The sequence below is a fragment of the Miniopterus natalensis genome, chromosome 16 (assembly GCF_054644295.1).
Source record: "Miniopterus natalensis isolate mMinNat1 chromosome 16, mMinNat1.hap1, whole genome shotgun sequence".
Taxonomy (NCBI): domain Eukaryota; kingdom Metazoa; phylum Chordata; class Mammalia; order Chiroptera; family Miniopteridae; genus Miniopterus; species Miniopterus natalensis.
This window is the reverse complement of record NC_142096.1, coordinates 38,543,588-38,564,891: the sequence shown is the minus strand read 5'-3', so window position 1 is coordinate 38,564,891 and position 21,304 is coordinate 38,543,588. Positions and strand designations below refer to the sequence as shown.

At 50.4% G+C, this 21,304-nt stretch overlaps 1 protein-coding gene across 1 annotated transcript in view; it reads right to left on the bottom strand.

The window, feature by feature from the left end:
- Positions 1-21,304, bottom strand: part of TG (thyroglobulin) — a 199,963-nt gene that overhangs the window by 135,070 nt on the left and 43,589 nt on the right. The window contains exons 24-28 of the mRNA XM_087825191.1: positions 18,641-18,757; positions 18,012-18,127; positions 16,730-16,838; positions 11,240-11,431; positions 5,483-5,647 (exon numbers count right to left, since the gene is read on the bottom strand). Coding sequence (XP_087681317.1) covers positions 5,483-5,647; positions 11,240-11,431; positions 16,730-16,838; positions 18,012-18,127; positions 18,641-18,757 — 699 coding nt within the window. The remainder of the gene's footprint in view (positions 1-5,482; positions 5,648-11,239; positions 11,432-16,729; positions 16,839-18,011; positions 18,128-18,640; positions 18,758-21,304) is intronic.

Genomic DNA, 21,304 nt, shown 5'->3' with positions numbered 1-21,304 from the left:
ACTTGCTTTAGGTAGAGTGGAGAGAAAAATCATACTTGCCCTCCATTGTCCAGAGGAAAGCAGGGGCTCCATACAGATGCAAGCAGGTATCAGGATGCATTTTGGCCAAGAATGCTCTGAACTATTTAAAAACCAGCCCTTCTTATATACTTTCTGTCCATCTCAAGACAATGGAGCCCTGTGTCTTCCAGCCAGGTGAGTCTTAAATCATCCATGGCTTTTGTTCATTTCAACACAATTCAATCCAATGGAATTCAGTTCAATTCTGCACATGAATGTTAGCACCTTGGTGGAGACAGAAGGTCACCTGACCAGCATCCGCAGAGACTACTGTGCCCTGAGAAGCATCTTTGTAAATCCCCACAAGGAAGTTACAACTCCCTGGAGGTTCTAATTGTTAAAATGATTGCGGAGTCTTCATAGGGACACAGAACACCAAGGTAAGAGAAATGATATTGCCCCTTTTCCTCTTACCTTTATCATCTCCCATCCCAATCCCACGTCTACATCCAGATTCACCTCCTCCTATGCTTTTATGTCAGTTAGTGGTACCAGCGGCTCCCTCCTCGCCCTCTCAGTCATCCTCAACTCCTCCCCCTGCATCGGTCTCCACATCCACCAGGCTATTTCCCCATCTGGTCCTAAACCCACCCTTCCTCTGAAGTTCAGGCCTCATCACAGCTTCTAGTGTCATTAAATTTCACTTACCCCTTGGCTCCCTCTCATCCCACAGCCACAGAGCCCCGGAACATTCCTCCTGGAAACCTCCCTCCAGTCCTGCAAGGCTACCCTGGATTCCAGAATGCACTCCCCTGCCATCTGGTTCTTGACCATCTGAGCAGCAATGTGTCCAATGTGCCTGTCTCCCAGTCAGACCTGGGGCTTGCTTTCAGGCCTCTGCACCATTGCGGGTATTTTTTCTCTCTGCCTAGAGCCCTTGCCCCCTCTCACCGGCTAACCTCTCTTCATTCTTTAAGCAACACGGTCTGCAGCACCGCCTGGCAGGCCCCGGGCACCCTGGCTGGTTACACCCCCTCCTCTGGGTTTGCGCGCGCTAGGCAGGCCCTCTCTCTAAGCCCACGCTGGACGGGAGCAGGCGGCCCCTTGACCGTAGCAGAGCCCCCAGAGGTTTTGGGTCTTGCTTCTTTTCATGTCTCCCACACCTAGCACAGTCCCTGTCGGGAAGCGGTGTTCAGCAGATAACAAAGGCAAGGAGGGACGGCTGAGGAGAACGGAGCCTTCGGCGACACCCAGAGCCCACCAAGTCAACGCAGAGCCTCGTCTGCCACGTCCATCCGCTGGCCACCAAATTCGTTTCCCTGATGCGGACTTCTGACCCTTCACCTCCATCCCCCAAAACTTCCCTGGTCCAAAACTGTTGATTGTGAGAAGGTGCATAGGACCAAGCCAACATCATCCCTCCTCCTCCCCGCTGGACAATATTGTCTGACTGTCCAGACTTCTGTTGCAGTCCCTCCACGGTGGCCGGGTTATAGTGTCCCTGTCTCACAAACAGGCCTGCAAACCCCGACTCATCAGTGCCCGCTCTGTGATCAAGGCTGCAGGCACACGGACACCCTTGGGGCTTTGGGGCTTTGGCATGGAGCCTGGTTCATGGGGTTTGCACAGTCTTAATTTACCTCTGCAGAGGTCACGCGCTGTATGGCTGGCTGGCTGGCATCTACAGTCCGGGAGCGGGCAGGACTCTGAGCTGGACCAGGCAGGTTTCAGATGCCCCTTTCACTGCCATCTGCTCCTCTCTGCATCACCTCCCCATGTCCCTCCTTGTACAGTGGTACCTCGGTTTTCGACCGTCTCCGTCGAAGAATGTTTCCGTTTACAAACACCGTCAACCCTGCAGTAAATGCTTCGGTTTTCCAACACGCCTCGGAAGTCGAACAAGCCATGCGGCTTCTGCTGCGGGCAAGATCCTGAGGCCTAGCTGTCGGCTGTGGATCCCTCGGTTTTCGAACATTTCAGAACTCGAACGGTCTTCCGGAACCGATCACATTCGAAAACCAAGGTACCACTGTATTTCTTTTCCTTCCTAAATAAGCTGAACTTCCGAAATCTTGTCCTGAGGTCCTCTTAGTGCTAAGCACACTGTAACACAACCAACAATATTGTAAAGAACTAAGGGTCATCTTGTTTGTAGGTCTCCATCAGACATTGACTCCAGGTGCATCTGGTGACAATGAACATCATGTAAGTTTTTCCACCACATCCCAAGATAACGACAATCACTTATACAAAAGGGACTCCTGTGCGGGAGTGCCAGCCATCAGCCTGAGGCTCACCATTGCTCAACAACAGGAAGCCTTTGAAATTCAGAATAAACCTGGAGTACTTCTGCCAAGGCCTATTTTTCCTATCAAACTTTAAGTAGCTGTGGGCATTAGGGGACATTTAACCAGCCTGTTTTTCATTCATTTACACTTCAAGACATTGTCAGAAATGAGACATATGCAGTCCCAGAGCTTCCTAAGCCCTTTTTCTTGGCAAATAGGAAGATCAATCCAGCCAACACCTAATAGTTGAAAATGTCCAGAGACTCCCCCTGGAAATTAAGGAGTTGCAGACCCTGTGTGGGTTTCTGCTCAAGGCCCAGGTCAACCCAGGCATGAAAGTTAAACAGAAATGGATGGATGCGTGAGCTGAACAACTCGCTCCTCACGTCTGTTCACACACCTCCCAATGCATCTCTGCAACTCACGCCTAACCCCCGGCCTTCCCGGACCACCTGTCCCTCTCTCCCCGCAGCCCTTTAAATCTTGAAGTAGATTATGCTGGTAGCCCCTACCTCCAATTTGAAACATCATGAATATGCCTTAGGCTGCCTGAAATCCCCATCAAAGGATATCCTTCTCAGCGTTTTCACCGCACCCCAAAATATACACATACGCACAGGATACTGAAAACAACTCAAAAGTCCAAAAATCGTTCGGTAATCAGTGCTTCTCAGGGAGGCCAGACGTGGGCACATTCTTCAGTTCTTGGGCTCATACCAAGCACATGCTCCGTGTTAAGCAGTTCATTGTGGATTTATTGCCCACGAATATGTCCTATGTCTTCCTTCAAATGCTTGTTTCCATCCTGGGCTACCTCTCAGAGTAATCAATACCATATGTTTATGATCCATCAGAGAAATGAGCTGTTTGGTTTTATTTACCCCAGAAGAATCTCAGCGCCCGCCGTGGAATTCCACCTGACCCGGAGATATTTTTTCCAGGCTTTGGTAGAGGCGCTCTCCCCAGATGGTCTGCATTCTCTAGGCCAGGCTCTATGCTCGATGGTGTAAGTCCAAAAATTAACAAGACACAGTCCAGCTCTTAAAACATCACAGAAAACAATGACAGGTTTTAAAAGGATACTCATATCCCCTAAGGATACTCATATCCCCTAATAGTAACACCGTGTATCATCTGCAAGCGCTAAGACAGAGAGGGGCTCAGAAGGTCACTGTGGAGACAGATGGCCTGCTTTCAAATCCCAGCCCTTCTGTCTCCAAGCTCCAAGACCTTGGGAAGCCCTCCTTTCTGTGTGCCTCAGTTTCTTCAGCTGGAGAATGGGGACAATGGTGGTAACAGGGCCTCCCTCAAAGCACCGTGCCGAGGGTTTGAGTTAATGAAGACAAAGGCCTTAGAGCAGCACCTGGCACACAAAAGCGTGATGGAGGCCACTTCTTTATTCTTGTCGTCGTTATCTCCTTTCTTTGCACACACCTGTGAGATGGAAACTCTCCCACTTTTATTACCTTGCTCAAGGTCACACAATCAGTGCCCAAAGCTGGGAGTCAACACCACAGGCAAACTCCCAGCTGGGCCAGTGAGGGACAGAGACAGGCAAAGGCATGATTTCAGCCCTGCCCACCATACCGCCCGAGGGAGCAAGGTATGGAGCTCACACGAAGCTCTGCGAGGTGGTCTGGGAGGGCTCTTGGAGGAGGTGAGAGTGAGTTCTCCACCATTAGGACCCTGAGAGTGGCAGTCCACTGAGAAGTAGGTTTTGGAAACTCCAGGGGGCAGGAAACAGATGGTCTCTCCTAGCCCTGGGGAGCCATGTCCCACAGTGATAGGAGGCCTCTGAGGGCTCCCCGAGGCTGTTCCTTGACCTCCCTTCAACCACTTCCCCTCAGGTCTGGCTGACACTTGTATGTGCTTTCTCCCTCCAGCTCGGAGGCTGGGTCAGAACCACAGCACTGAGTTCTGAGGTCAGGTGCTGGCAGATCAATAGTGCAGAGAGGAGGCAAGGTGAAGCCAGGTGTCCCCCAACCTCGCGCTGGAACAAGAAGAGGCGAGTGAGCACCTGGATCCTGTTCTTGCCATAAATTCAGGCTCTTCAGGTTGGAGCCTGGTCACCTGGTCATTGCTCCTCACACTTACCAGGCATAGCATCATTCAGAGGGCTCATGAGAACAGATTCCTGGGGCCACCCTGGGGCCTGGGGTAGGGCCTGAGAATTTGCATTTTTAATGAGCCCCTGGTGGTGCTGAGCCTGCCAGTCCTGGCCACACTGAGGAGCACTGTGTGGTCAGTGTCCAGCTGAGGTCAGAGCAGGATCTGCTCTTCCAGGATGGGGATCTGCCAGGAGAGGGCAGCACAGGGCTCGGGAGGCTGAGGCTGGAGAGAAAACTGCCCCCTGAAGCTCAGGCACTAATACCCTCCCTGTAAACTGAGGGGATGGCAGGTGATCTAAGAGGTGACCTCTGGCTCTAATGCTAGGATTGGGGGGGAAAGCTGGAAGAGCTTCTGAAAAAAAGAAGGGAAGGAGCAAGCGCAATGGTTCTTTCTGTTGACTGAGCCCGTGTAGTGGGCCCCCAGTCCCTGAAGCCCTGTGGTTAGAATGGACAGTGAATTGTCACCACGGAGAGGACATGTGCCCTAGAGGCACTGGCTTGGGGACAAATGGCATTTTTGTCCCCAGGTTTTCTATAGTCACACATTTTTCAGACTGTGCAGGTCCGGCCACTGAAGGGCAAGTATTTCCCATGCCTAGACTCCCAGTCGGCCACGTGCTCACCTGTGGCCAGTGCAGCGAGACTAAAGTGACTGTTAGATACAAGCCTCAACCTTCTGGCCTGGCTTGTTTTTCTGGTCCTCCCCTGCGCCTGCCATCTACAGGACAATGTGCTCATCCCGGAGAAGGACGAGAGACCCACAAAGCAGGGCCAGGCCACCCCAGTCACATCCAGACCAGCCAGCTGCCAGGGACTCCTGGGGGCACGAGGGAGCCCGGCTGAGGTGGGCAGAGCCGCGCAGCTGAGCCAGCCTCGCTCGGCCGCCTGCGGCCTTGCGAGCCTCAGCACGCGGCTGTGCAATGCAGCCGAGGCGCCATGCGTGTGTTTAGGCAGCATTTCTGTGCAGTTCTTCGCAGAAGTACAAACTCCTTAGGGTACAGAGAGGGCTCCTAAGAAAGCAGCATAAAGCCTCCCTGGAGAGGAAAACTAGTTCTGAAGGGACCGGGGCAGAAGCCAGAGACTTACTCTTGAACTCCTGGCCTCCCAGTTGCAGTGTCACCTGGCGGCTCCCCTGGTCGTAGGTCACACCTGGACATGTAGCATTTGCCTTGGCTTTGGAGGGGTCCCTCCAGTCGTTGACGTGGCAAAGCAGGACGTCAGGGGAGCTCAGCAAGCCACAGATGATGGGACCTGCAGCGTCACGAGAAGGAGGAGAGGTTGGTGTGATGGGAACAAGCAGAGCCCCAGAGAGGCCTGCAGGATGGGGACAGGGAACAATTCCTTGGAGTAGACAGGGAGCTGGAACTCAGGAGCCTGGCTCGAAAGGGGGTTATTCTTCCCTGATGGCCATGCTGTGGTCTCACAGGCAAATTCCCAAGGGAAGGGCTGCCGCCATGCCTGCTGACTCTTTCCCCCTTCATTGGGGCCTTCTCCACGGGTCAGCAGTGCCAACGTCTCCAGTGCCACCAGGGCTCTTACTGCCAGAATCTTCTGTCCCACTCCCTACCCCCACCCAACAGAGGGGTCTTTCTGAGGCTTCAAGGAAATGAAGTAACCTCCTCCCCCCACCTCTCTCTCTCTCCCTCTCTCTCTCTCTCACACACACACACACACACACACACTGAGGAAATCAAGCTGAAAGGGACTCAGAAAGGAATATCTAGTTCAAAGTCAGGAACTATTACAAACCAAGACCCATGCACCACAGCACAAGCTTCCCTGTTAGGAAGTGAGCCCCTTATCCCTGGAGGCATCCAAGCAGAGGCTATATGCCCACATACCTGGGATGTATAGAGAGAACTCTGTAACGAGGGGAAGCGTTGGACTGTTTTGTCTTAAATATGTCTTCTAATTTTGAATTTTAAAAATCTGCCCTAAAATTATGACTTTATTTAGTATCAGGAAAACCTACACCCAATCTGAATTTGACTGATTTTAGATAGATAAGTAGAGGGAACTTAATGTTTGGATATCTGCAATGTGCCAGTTACCATGTAAGTGATTTAAATATATCAACCCCCTTAATTCTTATTGACATTATTATTTCCATTTTACTGATGAGTCTCATATAAGTTAATTGCCCAAATTTACACAGACCTAGAAATTAAGTAATGTACATATCATTCAGATGAATAATCTTGTTAGGTGATGTAGTTGTTCAGATTCTCCTAAAAAAATTAAAAAGGAAATACACCCCTCGACAAGTCCTATTCCCTTCCTCTCCAAATTTATGTCCAAATCCAGACATAGCTTCAAACTTCTCTCTCACCAGAATCTGCCCAAAGCAGATGACTCCCGCCTCCTGGCTGATGGATGTGACATTTGTCTGCCTCCCCTCCGCTGGCCACTTTTCGCCTGCAGTATTTTTTTAAATCCTCACCCAAGGATATTTTTTTCATTGCTTTTCAGAGAGTGGAAGGGAGAGAGAGAGATACATCAATTGGTTGCTTCCCGCACCCCGACCTGAGCCAGGGATGGGCCTGCAACCAAGGTACGTGCCGAGCCCTTGGCCGGAATCGAACCCAGGACCCTTCAGTCTGCAGGCCAACGTTCTAACCACTGAGCCAAACCTGCCAGGACTTGCCTGCAGTCTTTTAAAACTCAGCAGCAGCAGTATCTCTGTAAAATACCTACCTTAGATAGAGGTTCTCTAATGTGGTGGTCCTCAAACCAGGGTGCTTAGACTTATATACAAAACACAGGGAGCCCCGGTGTGGCTCAGTGGTTAGAGAGCTGGCCCATGCACCGAGGGGTCATCGGTCTGACTCCCGGTCAAGGGCACATACCTGGGTTGCAGGTTCCATCCCCGGCGTGTCGGGGCGCATGCGGGAGGCAGCAGATCAATGTGTTTCTCACATTGCCACTTCTCTCTCTCTCTGTCTCTCCTTCCCCAACCCGCCCTTCTTTTCACTCTCTAAAAATCAATGGAAAAAATATCCTCAGGGAAGGATTAACAACAATAAACATAAAAAACACAGGGAGAGTTTCAGAAATGCTCGTTCCTCGGCACCAGCCACAGAGTCCCTGACTTGATGGGGGCGGGGGTGGGACGTCGTGTCTGTGAATAGCACCTTGGGTGACTCTAGTGCACACACCGACTCCAGAGCCCTGACCTAGTGCGACCGCTTCACAGCTGAGGAGCGGGAGGCCCGGAAGGGAGGGTGTCTCACTCGTGGATGAGAGAGGGTGGCCCGCAGGCAGGGCTGCAGGAAGGGCCTGCTGAGAGCTCAGAGGGCGTCCGAGAGCCACGGCTGCCCCTCTCGCAGCCAACAACAGGCTCATGGAACCCAACCGGAGACAGGTGTGTTTCCTCCTGCTCTCAGGCCTCGGGAGGGACGCCCATGTGGCCCGCCTCTCTAGGTGCTAGACGAGCGCATCGGTGAGAGCTCCACCTGTCTGAGAGGTGGGGCCAGCTAGAGGTCACACGTCTCTTTGCTGACCATATTGCCAGCTTCCATTACACTCCATGAACCTGGGGCCCCGGGGGTCCCCTTGAACCCCACTTCCAAGTAGCCTTAACTGAAACTTAGGTCTGGAAGCATCATGAATTTTCATTAGTAACTTTCAGTGGAAATGAAGCCATTAAGGGGTTGGAGGTTGGAGGAGGCTGGCGTGTAGCTGGGCCAGAAAGGATGGAGGGGAGAAGGGAGGAGGGGAATCCACCCAAAAGTTAAATGACTTTCCAGACGGCAGGGCAAGGATGCAGTGGGATTCTGTTCCTGGTCATTGGCAGATCCAGCCAGAGCTTTACAGTTAAAACCCCAAATCCGCCCATTGGACGAGACTGGGAAAGACATCTGCCTGAAGTTTTATGTCTGTCTGGAAGAGAGCTTAACTTGCTGCCCGGTGAGGTGGCTGCTTCACTCCCCAGATCCCAGGTGACACTCAGAGGGAACAGCAAGCAGGCCGCCGGCCAGAAACGGCATGGAAAAAAGGGGGTTGTGGGCTTCTGCTCCAAGGAACAAATAATTCTTCCATATGTGATCGTAAGGAAATGACGTCAGCCTTTCCAGCTTGAAAATCATATGGCCTGGTGAGTAAGCGAGCCTCTGGGGGAACTGGCGTCCTCAGAAAAGACATTTAGTTCAGAGAAGGCAGGAGTCCTCCTGGATTAGAACTGCAGTGTCTCTAAATGTATGTGTCCATAAAGACATGCTAAATACATGTGTGTGTTCATGTGCATGTATGTGTGTACCTATCATCTATCATCTATCTATTAATCTAAAGTTTTCTTATCTAAATACTAACATGAATGCACATCACCTAATCATAGAGCATGACACCTATCAGGAATGTTAGGATTGCACTTAATACAACCCAGATTCCTGCCCTACCCCTCCAGCAAAACATTCTCATTTTAGCCACTCCTGATTGCTGTGAGCTACACTCAGCGTTTTTCAATCACATCCTGGGGTCCGGGCAAGGATACGTGGCTATTTCATGGTCTGGAAGTTTAAATCCACCAGGAAATGGACATGTGAACTTGGATACAAAGAGAAGGGACAAAATCACATTCCAGGAGAAGAAAGCATGAGCAAGGCTTAGAGGAGTCTGGACTGATTTTGATGGTGGGGAACCTAGCATTGGGGTTGGGGTGAGAGAGCAATTAGGAGATTGACGCAATTGGCAAAAAAATTAGTACAGTTCAATTACAGACAGTAGAGGTAGGGGTGAAATTAATCTCCATCCCAAATATAATAAGAAAGCAGCACCAAGAAATGAGAGTGACAAATTCGTGAAGGGGAAGGGAGGCTGGAGGAATTCAGCATGATCCCAGCTTCTTGGCTTGTGTGTTCTGCCGGGAGATGAGATTTATAACAGAAGTGGCTCATTTAAGGTAAAAACTATCCATCCCTGTGGAGACATGTTGACTTTGAGATACTGCAGGACAGCCAAGGGATCTATCCAGGCAGCAGATAATTGGGGACCTGGAGCTCTGCAGAGTCCCAGCCCGGGTGAAGGCAGAGCCTGCTGACAGCTAAGCTCAGACGAACGTGCTCACGAAGCGGCACGAGGGGTGGCCTGAGAGAAGGGTGTCTCCAAAGTCGGGAGAGGTGAGTGTAAAGAACCAGGGAGTGGTTGATAGTGTCGATGGCCAGAGACAACAAGCTAAGGAGGGACAGGACAATGCCACCTGTGACTGGTGAGCAGGGTAGAAGCAGTTTGGAGAGTGGTGGCATTTCAGATTGCAGTGTCTGGCTATGGTAGAAAAAGAGAGAAACAGACCGGAGCTGGAGGAACACCTGAGGTCAAGAGCTCTTAGTGTTACCCTCCCTTTGGCTTTTAAGGAGGGTGAGAGTCTAAGAACCTTGACAAGTAGTGGGGAGACAGTGAAGGGCACTGGCTGAGGACAGGCAGGGGAGGACAGGGCTGAAGGAGGAGCCAGGCCCCTGAGAAGGTGGAGGCAAAGGGCTCTAGCGCCCACGAAGCAGGGTTCACTTTCTCAGGAGGAACGATGGAAATGCTGGAGTTCATTGCAGGTGCTATAGAAGGTAGACGCTGTAAAAATGTCTGCTTACTGAGGAACACAATGTCACGGTTAACATTCTTCAGAACACCCACAGTCTCCCTGCCTCTCGCTCAGCTCACATGAAGGCCCACCCTGGGCCAGACTCTCTCTCTTCTCTCACTATCTAGATACTACCAATCTCACAAAAACTAGCTCATGTGTCTCCTCTTCCAGGAAGCCTTCCCTGACTACCAAGTCCCCTTGGTATCTCTGTCCTCTGCATTCCAAGGCTCCGACAGTCTCGACACTCATGCTGCCTTGTTAATCAAGCCTGGTGTACAGCAGTGCTCAGCACATGTTTCCTGAATGGAGGCACAAATGAATGAGTGAAGGTCACAGTCCTTTCCTGATGTCCCTCCCTCCCCAAGCAGACTCTAGCTCCTTTTACCCACTCCCAACATCTAGCACATTGGACTGCACATATATGGTGGTCAACTGAATTTTATTACTGACTGAAAGTGAGGGCATAAAAAGATAGTAGGCCTACTTCAAATTTTTTTAATCTTCAGAATGAATTCTCCATAAGCTGAATGCAACCAGCCCCATAATAAATTTTGTTACAAAATTTATCTCATACCAGAGGCCAAATCCATTCTGCACCCATTGTCTTTTTAACAAGAAGCCAAATGGGAATTATCACTATCTATATTTCATGGACAAGGAAACTGCAACTTAGATAGTTTAAGCAACTTGTCCAATGTGCACAGCCAGAAAGTGACAGAGCAGTGGCCAGAACCCAGGTCTGTGTGACACCAAAGTCCCTTCTCAACCACTAGTCAACATAGCCAAGTCTACAGATTTATTTCTGTAGACAGAAGTCCATCCCTACTGCTGAGAGACAGCAGAAAATTCCAGTCCTATTGATCACAGGACCTGCCATACTGGAATGAATGATCATGGCTACTGGGAACGAACTGACATTTTTTGACCAGTGTGGCCAGTCTGGGTTTCAGAGGTGGCAGTGAGATGCTGTCCAAGATACACCTGAACTCAGATCTCAGCTCTGTCGCTTGGCAGCTAAGTGTCTATGAGCAAATGGTTTAAATGATCTGAGCTTCAGTTGCTCAGTTTGTAAAATGGAGCTCGTAATACCTCCTCCAAAGACAGCAGCAAGGAAGAAAACGGTATCACAACACGAAGTGGCCCCTACAGCATGTGACATGTTGAGAAGCGCGGTTTGTCCCTGGCCTTGTGTGTGTGAGGTTGTACGTCCTGGCTTCTGTGACCCCACATGTCCCCGTCCTTTGTAGACCACAGGGTGTAATCTACACTACCTCCTTGGACTTGCGTGAGGACAAAGCCATCGCAGCATGTGTCCCGGTCACATGAGAGGAGGCAGAAGAGATGGACCTCTGTCAGGTTGGTTCCCGAGCCTGGGAACACGGCGGGGCTGTACATTCCAGAAAGCACATTTTGGAAACCAGTTGGTTCAAAGCTTTTCTGACTACTTGTGCTGAATTCTTGGCCTGGGGGAAAAGCAGAAAAAAAAAATGTTTAAAGATCTCAAAGCAATGCAGAGTTGACAGTGTTGACTGTCCAGACGACAGTGGCCCCTCTGGCTGTGCTAAGGGCAAAGTGTGGCCCAAGATGAGATCCTCTCTGTGCCGTGAACCTTAGGGACGTGCCTGTGCAGGTGGAGTGTGGAGCCCGCAGACCTGGACAAAGGCCCACGACACCTTGCAGGGTTAAAGGCGGTGAGCGGAGAGCTGGCGTTTGTTATTGTTTTTATGATTACCAGCAACTATTGAGCTCCAACTATACACGCAGACACCATGCCACGTACTTCCCCTACATGACCTCATTGCATTTCACCTCCCTGAGAGCTCCGTGCCACCTGCTCTGCCACCAGTGTGTCTTGGTGTTTCACATATGCGCTGGGCAGGAACTGGGCCCGGCAGTGCTGGGGTCCTGCAGGTAAATCTGCAGCTTTCCCCACCAGTCCCCTGTGCCGTCAGCCGACAGGAGCACGCAGAGCAGGCAAAGGCGGTGCAGAGCAGCCAGTGCAGGGAAACGGGCCCGGACACGATGCCCGTTGGCCCACATTCCCCCACCTCAGGCGGCACTGGCTCTGTCTTCAGTGTCACAACTGCGATTTCTCCTGGTCTTTGTGTACCTGGCCCTCTTCTCCATACTCAGCCATCCCAACCCCTCCTGCCCTGCCCCCACCAAGCTACCTGCCTTTACCTCCCTGTAGCTCCTCTTTGTGATGGGTTCAGAATGGCTTTTGAAACTGTGGATTTTTCATTTTAAATGGGATTGTTACTCTTTTTGTCAGTCCTCTGGCTGGAAATGTCATGGCTTAGGTTCTGCCCATCCCTGTCCCAACTCTACCTTTCCAATAAGCCCTGTTATTTTTAGAGCATCATTTTGCAAATATGAGACTATATATTTCACTCTAGCCAAAATGCCAGTCCTATTATGATGTCCTTTTACATTTGAGGGAAGAGAGTCTTACCCAGTTAATGGTCTTGCCTTGCTCTGCACAGCTGGTGGGTGGCAGAGAGGATGCCAGAGCCTTGCTCAGCACCACCTGACCTCCCACCAATCCAGCAGTTCACCAGGTCTCAACTTACACACCTGGAGGCAGCAGAGAGCTTACACTGTGGGACCCATGAGTACAAGCTTCAGGATGAGACAGACCTGAGTACAAACGCCTACAATACCCCTAGCTGGCAACTTCCTAATTCCTGAGAGTCTCAGCTTACCCATCTGTACAATGGGGATGACTGCATGTAATCCTCATGAGCAGATGAGAAGGCGGACAGTACGTAAAAGGCTCAGCAACGAGCCTGGCCCTTAACTGATGCTCAGCAGATATTTTGCAGGTCTCCAAAGGGCCAGCATCTTTTCCCTCTGAGTACTGGCTCACTCCTCCCTTCTCACTGACTGTCCTCTGATTATGCCAACAAAGCCCCCGCCCATCCTTTGCCAAAGCCCAGCTCCACTTAAAGGGTCCATCCCCCAGACTTTCTCTTTTTTTAATGTATCTTTATTAATTTCAGAGGGAGGAAGAGAGAGGGAGAGAGAAACATCAATGATGAGAGAATCATTGACCGGCTGCCTCCTGCACACCCTTCACTGAGGATCAAGCCCGCAACCAGGGCATGTGCCCTGACCGGGAATCGAACCACGATCTCCCGGATCCTAGGTCGATGCTCAACCGCTGAGCCACACCCGGCCGGGCTCCCCCAGACTTTTATGGTTAGAATCTATCTCCCTTCCTCTATCTCCCTTGCATTCTGTCTGCCTCTACTAAAGGCTCTATCATGCTTCACCTGTATTTAAGCCATTTGAGATTAACATCCCTTCCCCCATAGCGTGTGATCCCTGGAGCCATCCCTGCCACCCAATGCAGTAGTCGCTAGCCGTATGTCACTATTCCAACACCAGTTTCAGGTCATCAGAGTTCGCACTGCCACAGGCACATTCCAGTGCCATGGCCACGCTGGCTGCTGCAGAGGTTGGAGGAGCGTTTCGGTCACTGCAGAAGGCCCCATCGGACAGTGCTGCCCTGGGCTGCAGGGCCGGGTCCCAGCTCACCTTGTCATCACCCACACAGCTCGGCCAGATGACCACCTGCCCCGAGATGCTTGCAGGGGGCTCCTCCACAGCCTCAGGTCTCAGCTCTAACATCCCTTCCTCTAAAGCTCCTTCCCTGACCACCCTAAAACAGCTCACGTCCATCCTTCTTTTCATTTTTGTGATAAAACGTATGCAAGATTTACTATTTTAACCATTTTAATGAAGTACACAGTTCAAAGGCATTAAACACATTCGGGTTGCTGTGCGACCATCACCACCATCTATCTCCTGAACTGTTTCTTTATCCCAAACTGCAACTCCACACCCACCAACCACCAGCCCCCCAGCTCCGCTCCTGCGCCCCTGGGCACCACTGTTCTCTTTCTTGTCTCTATGAATGTGACTGTCCTGGGCAGCCCACGAACACCTTTATCCACTGCCCTGTTTCATTTCATCAAAGCGCCTGCCACGCTCTGAAATGACCTGATCGCTGGATCAACTTCTCTATCAAGCAGCCATCCCGTCCGTCTAGTTTGCAGCTGCAGCCTCAGTGCCTGCCAAGGGCGTGTCCTACCGCGGGTGCTCAGCGAGGACCCCTGGGACCCGCCCGCGCTGAGGGGCCCACACGATGGAGTCCCAGATAATGGAGCAGGTCCGGGAGGCCTGTCAGAGGCAAGGAGGTCATGCCCTGAGGTCCCGGGTCCCATGCAATGCTTCCTCTCTCTAGAGCTCATCTGCGAATGGGGGGTCGGGCTACGTGGTCTCTAAGGAACCTCTGAGCACTGTCTTCTGACTCAGCATCACTTGGCCTCGCCTCCACGTTCAAGGCCGCAGACGTGAAGTGGGCGTAGACAGAGGGCGGTTCCGCACAAGGGATCAAGCTGTCCTGTCTTCCAGGCCGCACAGCTCGGCATGTGAACGGTGTGCCGTCCACCTACTCGGTGCTACAGACTGTGCTAGAGATGCTCAGAAAATGTGTCCTTTCCCCTCAGCTGTCCTTTCCCATTTTACAGAAGGTAGAATTAGAAAGTCCTTCCTGATCAGAGCAGGAGTCTAAGCCAGACCAGTTTACCCTACCTCCCCTCTCTTCCCACAACACCCGAATCCAGAACGGGCTGGGACTCAGCATTTTCTGCTTAAAAATAAAAATGTTTTAAAAAGCCAAAAAAGACCCACAGTAAAGGAAACAAAAAGCAGTCCTTCCTTTGATTAGTTTGGCAGCAAGGACACTTCACAATTTCCCCCAAAGTATAAACTTTCAGGAGAGGAGGAGAGGGGGAAATAGCACACACTTAAAAAGAAGTACAATTGCATTTTTTAAAAATGTGCTACAAGGCCAAGGTATAGTTTTAAAAAAAACTTTTGGGAGGGGCTACTTACTGTATTTGTTTTCCTTTTTAGAAAATAATCTGTATGCTTTGCTATTTTTAACATGGATAGTAAATATAACTGGGATAAACACTGGACAGAAATTCCAGTAACCCTGGCTGTGGATCAGAGAAGTCTGAGCTCTCTGGACTCCACTCCCCCAGGGGAGCTTCATCTAACACAGACAGAGGCAGGAGTGACTGAAGGACCCAGGACAAAAAACACAAATGCTGTCCCTGCTGAGGACAGAGGTCAGACGAGGCTTTGGGCCTGGGCGTGGCACTGTCCCCACTCACCACACGCTGTTTGCAGTGCAAGTCTGAAACTGCTGGGAGCCAGGCCAACTGCCCTCAGTTACAGACCACGGGAATAGCATGCCTGCCACCCTCATCCCAACCCCAAAATCTCTGGTCAGCCCCCGTGGCTATGTTCTGGTCCCCTGGTCCTTAGCCTTAGCCCCTGGCCAACAGGAAACTTTTGAGCAAGAATGAACACAACTGTAGAAATCCCCGGCCCTTGCTATTTCCATGTGCCAACATGGTCCAAACAGCCTCACCTGTGTCACCTCTCCACCTGTGTCACCTCATTACTTGTGACCCCTATTTTACTAGTGAGAAAACATGAAAGCTTAGAATGTCAAGAAACGTGGCCCCAGATCACAGATGACACAGGAGGCATGTGGCAGAGCTGCAGCCACCCAGGCAGGGGGGCCAGCACCCTCACCCTGACCTGCGTGAAGGGAGGCTGGGGAGCTGTGAGTGACTAATGGAAGCATCAAAGCTCACAGGGCAGAGCCAGCTGTGGCCCCAGGCTCAGGACCCTGCAGCGCTGTCACTCTCCTGGCCCTGGTGGAGAGGAGGCAGGAGGCGGGCGAGCAGGACAGGGTGCAGGTTGTAGGATTCTGGGAGAGATTCGCTGTGTCCCCCACACACGCTTCGAAGATGGAGAAATGTTTCCCTGCCCACCCCTCTGTGAGCTGTGTAGGGGAAATTCAGACACACGCATGCTCAAACCCAGCTCCCAATTTACTAGCAGTTGACCTTGGGCAACTCTCAATCTCTCTAAGCCTCACTTTCTCCATCTGTAAAGTGAGGATTACGATCCCCTTTATGCCTTCCTCCAAACATTTCTATAAGGGTGGAATGAAAGAGCGTATGGGCAAGAGAGCTGTGAACTATTAAATATGAAAAGCCCTGGCTATTGAAAGTATGGTCCAGGCCCTGCCACTTAGGCATTCCTGAGAGGTCATCGGAAAGGCAGAATCGTGGCCCCACCTGATTTCCAGACTCAGAATCTGCAGTTTTACAAGCCCCCCAGGTAGCTGCATGCCCATCGCAGCTGGAGCAGGTCCTGAGTGCGAGGTGATGTCAGAGGAAGTGCTGGGAGGTTTGGGCTGGATGTGAGGGGGGTCTGACCACTTCCTGGGAAGGACGGGAGGGTGAAGCTCCGTGGGGGAAGGCAACTGCAGGAGCCCGGAGCCCAGACACCCCCACATCACAGGCAGCCTCAGGGGTGTGTGGGGCCCAGCATAGACTCCACTGGGCTCTGCCCGCAGCCTTGGTGTCTGCTCTGCACTTCAGTTTCTCGCCTGCAGTGACCCTCCCAATCCCTGCAGGCCTGTGGCGAGGACCAGACATGAGGATACAAATGAAAACAACATGTAGACCTCTTATCAGGTGACTGTCTGAGGAGGACAGCTGTGACTGATGCGTCTGCCCCAGGAGCAAAGGAGCCAGGGGAGGGAGGCCAGGCTTGGCGCATGGAGGGCTGTGGGACAGTCCGGCTCCCCCTGACCGTGCCCTGCTGGGAAGCAGCTCCAAACACCGGCCATGCTAAACCGCTGAGTCCCCAGCCATCCATCTTGACCCACTTACCCTTCTTCAGATACACGGCCGGAGAGTCCTGACCCCCGCTCCTCACTTTCACCCGGCACCTGAGGCTCCCAAAGCCCGTAGCCTTGGAGTTCCCCGCTGCATCTTGATCCTGGAGATGGAAAGAGGCTGCATTATCATTCCTGACAGCTAATCCCACAAACACTTATCAACCCTAACTACGGCTGGGCGCTGGGGTTACAAAGATAGAAAAGAAAACATCCTGCTCACAATTTGCTCCCAGCCTGTTGGAGCAAACAGACACCTGCGGGGCAAGTTCCAGCCCCGAGTATTAGCTGCACAGACACATGTGGTTCAAGAGAAGGTAATTCCAGGGGAGGGACAGAGAAATTCCACTGATTACGGGGAGCTAGGAAAGGGCTAACAACACTCAGGGGTACACCCCCATGTGCCTCACTCATGAATACACACTCACAGGTAGGCACAGGTACATGGACAAAGAGTGTGCCACGGACCACTGGTGATGCTGTAGCAAAATTGCTAACACAAATAAGATAAATAATGTAATTCCATAGAATGGACTGGTATAAGGCATTAAAAAGAAAAGGTTAGTTATTAAGATGTGGGGAGAAATGTGTATTATAAACTATTAGCATGTAAACAAACAAAAAAAGATGCTTATAAACACACAGAAATTTTCTGGATGGGCGCATAAGGAACCGGAGGGCGGAAATGGAGATGTGCATGTGCTTAGCAATTTAGGAGACAGGAGCGTGGCTCCCACTGCCATCCTTCTGCCCTAATTCGCAGTAACAGTGGCATTGCCAATATTCTACTAGCTTAGACTTACAGAAACAGCAGTTTCACATGGTTCCAACTAATAGTTCCTTTTTTCTTTTTAAGCCACAGTCCTACTTTACTTCTACAATGAGAAGGAATGCCAGGGTCTGGGACTCAGAGGGACAGCGGGTATTTAGGGCTCTGGACAACGGCCAGTGGCATCCAATACCCAGCCTGCCCACCGAGTAAACTGGTGGGGAAGAGAAGGGGGGCTCAGCCTCAAAATTCTCTTCTGACTCGTGTGTCAGGACACGATACTGCTCAGAGGAATGGTCTTTCTGTCAGTTTCATCATGAGCCAATGCAGGGCTATTGCTGTCTCAATTGTCCAAGGTCTCATCACTTTGAAGAAATGGAGGCAACTTGGGATCAGCTATTGGCAATCTCATCCCACCACCTAATCAGCCTGGTGTGGATTTCATCGGAGTCAGTGTGTCTGACAGACAAATGAGAGGCAGAGATGACCTGTGATGGCCATGACTCACCTGACCAGAAACTGTGCAGGCGATATTGTCACTTGTCCAAGCATAGAATTCACAGGAGACTTCTGATCCCACCGTGGACACTGTGAGGAAGCTGCAGGCCTGATCCAAGGCACAGTCTGCAAGCACCACAGGACAGTCACCCACCTGTCCCTCCCAGGTGATGCTGAGGACAGACAGACACATACCCGCACACCCTGCCTTCAACACACACACACTCACTGCAACATGGAACAACAACCACTATTCATAGGTGGTTGTAGGATCATGAAATGATCCATACACAGGTACATGCTCAATAAATAAATGAGAGCTGTTATTACCCCTCCCTGGCCTCGCTGTTAAAATAGAGGGATCACCCAACCTGGACAGGAAGCTCTATAAGGAACTAGTGTCTTTCATTTCTGCTCCCTGACCTTTAGGGTCCCACTGTTCTTGGCCCATAGTAGATGCACTAGAAACTCTTCAGGGAAATGAGTTAAATGTACCTTTGGAGCATCGACTGACTAGAGAGTGATTTGGATAAAGTATATTTTTCCATTCCAGTTTCAGTGGTTCTGTTCGGTTTGCTTTGCAGGATCAGCAGAGCAGATTCCTACGCCATTCTCCAGGAGCCCACCCCCTGCCCCTACCTGCCAAGCACTGCTTCAGGGGCGACTCAGAGCCAGGAACTTGGGACCTCACTCCCTCGGCAGCGGAGGCATCAAAGATCACCTGAGGTTCTGGGGCCTTCTCAAATTTCTGCATCACTGAAAGGAAATTTGAAATTTATGAAATCTGACTCAAGGGTGGAAGCCAAAAAGGGTGCTTGGTCAAGAAGTGGCCTTCCTTTCTCAGCCCTTGGTCACACAGATGTCCCAGCACGCTGTCCCACACGTAACACTGAGAGCTACAACTTATGTCTCCAGTTTCTACTCATTGTCAGGAAGTAAGGAGAACGTCTAGAAGATGTAGTATTATCTTAGTCCCTACAGTTCATTTTCTCTCATTGACATTGATTTTCTCTCTAAATTGACATTTCCCTGTCCTTACCTTTGAGTGTTGATTGTATAATTGTTTTATTAATAATTTTCTTTCCATTAAACAACTTCGCTTCTTTCTGGAAAGAGGTCAGTTATTTTTAGAAAGACAGACGGTGCAGATGGGTTCATGTAAGTCTGAACCGTGGCACGCGGCTCGGGCCCTTTGCCGGCAGCGTTTGTTAATCGGTGCATTACATCTGCTTTCCTCGCTGCCGTCAGCACACCTGAGCTCAGACCTGGAAGGACTAACAGTCATGTGCTCTTGGAACCAGACAAGAGAGGAAAAAGAAATACGATTTCTCAAGGCTACGAGGCTTGGAACTCACTCCTCACCAAATAAAATGCCATTGCAGTAATTCACCAAGACTGAGCCTCGTTTTATAAGCCGAAGTACCCACGGGTGTCAATGTTTTGCCAAGAAAACAAGCCCCGAAGCGCACGAGTACTACTTTTTCGCAGATATAATTATAAGCATGTGTGTAGCACTCACTCTCATATGTATCTATTGCTTTATAAAAGAGACTTGTGTCTAGGTTGGTTTTCATTATGTCAATAAATTCAAGGACATGCAAAGCAATATTTTCTCAGCTTTCATAATAAGTGCAGAAAAAATAGTTTATTCCTTTTGGGATCGAGACGGGTAGGGGAGTATGAATATAATAGGAATGACATGCTTTAAGCCTTCAAAATATTTGATATAGAAAAGAATTCTAATTCTCCAAAGGGCTCTTTCACACTGTTCATTGAAGTTCCCAGTTCACGTGCTCAGCCCATTCTCAGCCCTCCGCTCTCATCTCTCTTTCTTCTTTCTTTTTTATACTCCTGTTGTTGTGTCTGTAGAGACTACAATCTCCAGTCCAGCAAACACCATGCTCTATGCACCCCAGTGTCCTTACAGCTTGATTGGTCCAGACCAGAAGCTCACAACACTCTAGGAACCTAAATAAAATTTGAGAGGTCTTTCAGTTTCCAATTAAAGTCTTTCCAGTAACAAAAAATGTGGTGAATTTAGTACTTCAGTTAGAGAATCCGCTGGTTTTCAGGAAAGGGACCCCTTGGTAACAGGTCTCATTGTGGCATTTTATGAAGAACCTCACAGGCAAACAGATCCGAAACTATCCATGAACTGGGTTGCCAGTGATTTGATGGAATCTCGAGTTAGCTTACAGATTTAAACATCCTGCTGGTATAATTCCCACACACCAGATTTCCACTAACAGATATGCACAGATGCCTTGGGGAAAGCCTAGGGGGTCAGCATCAGAGCACATTTGGTGGTGATTTTCCACATTTATGTGCCTGTTTCTTTCCAAGGCAAGGACAGTATTCTGAGAATATTTGAACCTCCACTAGCTAGGAGAGTGACAAAGATACTAGCTTCTTGTTTGATGGATGGATGGATGGATGGATGGATGGATGGATGGATGGATGGATGAATGGATGGATGGGTAGGTGGATGGGTGACTGCCAAGATCATCACAACACCAGGAAACCTGGAAAGGATGTTATGAAGATGTTCTCTGGAGTCTCAGTTTCCTGGTTGTGAGGATTAAACAGTATAATGGTAGAATGCCTGATACATAGTAACAACTCAGTCAGCACCCGGTCCCTTTACCCCTGCAAAGGCCCCCTGCCTAAGTGCCAGGGCTTATAAAACTGGCTGCAGTAATTCAATGGATGGATGGATGGATAAATGGACGGATGGATAAATGGATGGATGGATAAATGGATGGATGGCTGGGAGAATCTCCCTCCCTGGTGACCTTTAGGAAACTGTTTCAAAGAGGCCCCAATAACCAGAGCGATCCATTCATTCTGACAACAGAATCAACTGCTCTGGAAGAGAACAGAAAGTAAGATACAGTCCTGGCCCCAAAGGAGAGCACTGCTGAATGCAGCCAGAGGCCAAGCAGAGGCTGAGGTACGCAGTTTTACTATATTCAGGGAGCAATGCAGGACCACAGACGAGTTTTAAAAGGCGTTGCATAAACAGAACTGCCTGTGGAATAATTGCACTTAAGCGTGGTAGGAACATCGCTGGAGAGGGGCAAGACTGGATCAGGAAGGAGGCAGGGGCCACGGCAGCAACCCCCGTGGGCGTAACCCACGCCTGAGCACGGGGCGTGGGGGTGGGGCAGGAAGGGGGCATTTCCCTCTCAGGTAGGTGTCTGTTTGGGAAGTGATATAACTAAATTCTATGCCCTTTGCTTCTTCAAGAGGACAAGAGCCTCAAAAATGAGACTGTGATTTCACTCCCAAAGAGAAAGTTCCCCT